This window comes from Tupaia chinensis, unplaced genomic scaffold (genome assembly GCF_000334495.1).
Source record: "Tupaia chinensis unplaced genomic scaffold, TupChi_1.0 Scaffold000661_1, whole genome shotgun sequence".
NCBI classification, from domain to species: Eukaryota; Metazoa; Chordata; class Mammalia; order Scandentia; family Tupaiidae; genus Tupaia; species Tupaia belangeri.
The window spans coordinates 781,017-783,739 of record NW_006160183.1 but is presented as its reverse complement, the minus strand read 5'-3'; the positions used below and the strand labels follow the sequence as shown (position 1 = coordinate 783,739).

At 50.5% G+C, this 2,723-nt stretch overlaps 1 protein-coding gene across 2 annotated transcripts in view; it reads left to right on the top strand.

The window, feature by feature from the left end:
* The first annotated feature begins 11 nt into the window (after positions 1–11).
* Positions 12–2,723, top strand: part of RHOQ (ras homolog family member Q) — a 43,561-nt gene continuing 40,849 nt past the window's right edge. Inside the window, exons 1-2 of one of the 2 annotated variants that reach the window (XM_006159892.3) lie at positions 12–221; positions 746–804. In XM_006159892.3, the coding sequence (XP_006159954.1) occupies positions 80–221; positions 746–804 (201 nt within the window). In that variant the 5' untranslated portion in view covers positions 12–79. The remainder of the gene's footprint in view (positions 222–745; positions 805–2,723) is intronic. The other variant, XM_006159891.3, reaches the window with a different exon arrangement.

Here is a 2,723-nt window from a genome sequence, read left to right as displayed (position 1 = left end):
CCGGGGCGGGCGGGGGCGGAGCCCGGGACCGGGGCGGGGGCTCCGGGGGGACCATGCCCGGAGGCCGGCCGGCCGCAGCATGGCTCACGGGCCGGGCGCGCTGATGCTCAAGTGCGTGGTGGTCGGCGATGGGGCGGTGGGCAAGACGTGCCTACTCATGAGCTATGCCAACGACGCCTTCCCCGAGGAGTACGTGCCCACCGTCTTCGACCACTACGCAGGTAAGCTCGGAACTGCTGACTAAGGGGCTGCTCCCCAGGCCGGGAACTTTGGAGCAACTTTGGCTAGCCCCCCGCTGCCTCCCCCAGTCCCACCCCCGAGGCTCTGCTGCCCGGGACCGGGTAGCCAGCGGTCCACCCCTCTTCCTACACCCACCCCCTTTCTCTTCAGACCCCAGGTCCCCGCACTTCCCACTCGCTATGACACCCCGGGCCGACCTCCTTGACCTTCCCACAGCTGTCTACCCCACTACTCTAAGCTCCTAAAGGAAACATTTAGGGAAACCCGGTGAAATGCAGCTGTGGGATTTGGGATAAGGGGGCAGACAGCTGGGGGCCACATCACACCCTGGCCTCCTGCCACTTCACCGCGAGCTGGGAGCAAGGGGAAAGGGGCTGATATCTCCTGAGGAGCACCCACACATCTACAGCTGGGTGGGAGAGGAGGGTACTGGTGGGAAGCGACTTTGCCCCAGAACCCAGGTCATTGTGAGCCTCTCTCCCCACCCCCACTTCTGTCCTTGCAGTCAGCGTCACCGTGGGGGGCAAGCAGTACCTCTTGGGACTCTATGACACCGCTGGACAGGTGAGTGTCTTGGCCTCTGGCTGACGCCCACCTCCTCTTTTCCTAATTTTGTGTGTGGGCCTTTGGAAACTGAGGTGTAGAGGTGGGAGGGTGTGTCTACCAGGGGCTCTCTCTGGATCAGATCTATCATCCATCTATCTATCTATCTATCTATCTATCTATCTATCTATATTTTTTTTTGTCAAGTCAGCTTTTAGTAAAACAAAACAAAACCAGACCAGCCTAGCCTACCCAGTGAACCCCTAAGCTGTGAAAGTTTTTGCCTGTGTGGGTCCTTATGTGTGGTGCCTGGTGTGTGGGTCTCAACTCCTGTTGCAAAGTGGCAGCGGCCAATCATGAAGGGCCCTTATTTTTAGTTGCAGATGACCAGGTCTCCCCTTCACAGCCTCTGTCTGGTCCCTCATTGGTGAGTGGTCTGCCTGCCGGTGGAGCCTGATTGGTGGGAAATGGCATCATCTAATATGATGGGAAGGCATTTGGTCCTGGTTATGTTTATTACAACATCATTGCACTCTGGGACTTGAGTCCCTGAAAACGTAATTTGTGGTGTTACCAGAGGACTATGGGGAAAAAAAAAGAAAAGAAACAACAATCATCCAGCCACTCCCTGGGGCAGCTGTGCAGGAGGAAGGGTTAGGAGTTCAGGATGAATCTTAGAGGAAGAGTTTTTGCTTTTTGTTTTTTGCCCCCCCTCCACAAGGGCCAGATGACTGTCTGGGTTTTCATTGGGAGAGATTATTGTACAGAAAGAAAATGCATACTTCTCTCAGCAGTCTGGCCAGTGTTTGCAAGTCAGAGGTGGCCAGGCTCTGTTCCTAAAGGATTAAGGTCTCCATGTCTCCCTGAACCATTCCACCCTCTTCCTAGATCCACTTTTGCTCTCGGACTAAGAAGATTGCATGTAAGGAAGTTTTATAGAATCCAGCCTGTGATTAGACCTAAAAACTCAGGCAGAAGTTTCTGTATGTATGCAGACTTGAGTCCTTGAAGACATGTGAGCAGCTGCAGGGCTTAGAGAGTATCTTTGGGCAAAGTCCAGTAGTAGAGTTTCCTTATCTGTAAGACAGGGTTTAAAAAATAATAGTAAGACTGTCCCTCTGTGCAGATACTGTATGCCAAATACTGAACATAAAACCAGGTACACAATATACTTGTATACTTGGTAAACAATAAAAAGAGTTCTTTCTGTTCTTTGCAGCTTGTCTAGATTTGGACTTCAAAGTTGTGGTAGTAAGTTTGATTCAGTGTTATATTCTGAAAAATGTTGAACTTGGGGTATGTCTCTAAACTGTTAAGTTAGGAGCATCTGAGGCTAGAGAACTAATGGCAGTTCAAAGTACCTGAGGCTACCCCCTTTCACCAAACTGGCCCAAGTCAGTACATCCGGTTCTCAGCTTCCCAAGGTTTCTATGATTGACTGCCTTGTAGTTGTTATTCCTTCCCCCTTCCTCAGAAGGTGTGGAGAACAAGAGGCAGAACCCACTGAATCAAATAAGACCAACTTTTAAGTAATGCAATTGAAAAACAAGAGGTTGGCATTATTTACTGAAAAGAGGGAGTTTTTTTTTTAAATCATTTCTAGAGACCAGCAGTTGGCGTAATGGCTATATCCCTGGACTCCCATGTAGTCGACTGCTGTTCAAGTCCCGGTGGCTTAAACTCATGCCGGGCACATGTGTGTGCATGTCCAAAATCCCAAGAAGAGAATGGAGGAGAAGGGATCACAGCATGGCTAACCCCCCTGGGGGGTGATTTCTTGCTCGCTCGCTCTCTCTCACTCTCTCTCTCTTCCTGGAGAGCACACATGCCCTATAGCAAAAACCTCTCAAAAAATTGTCTCTAATTTTAACTTTTCTCACTAACCCCCTCTTTCCTTATCTTCTTTACTTGCCACCATGACCATTTTCCACCATGTATCC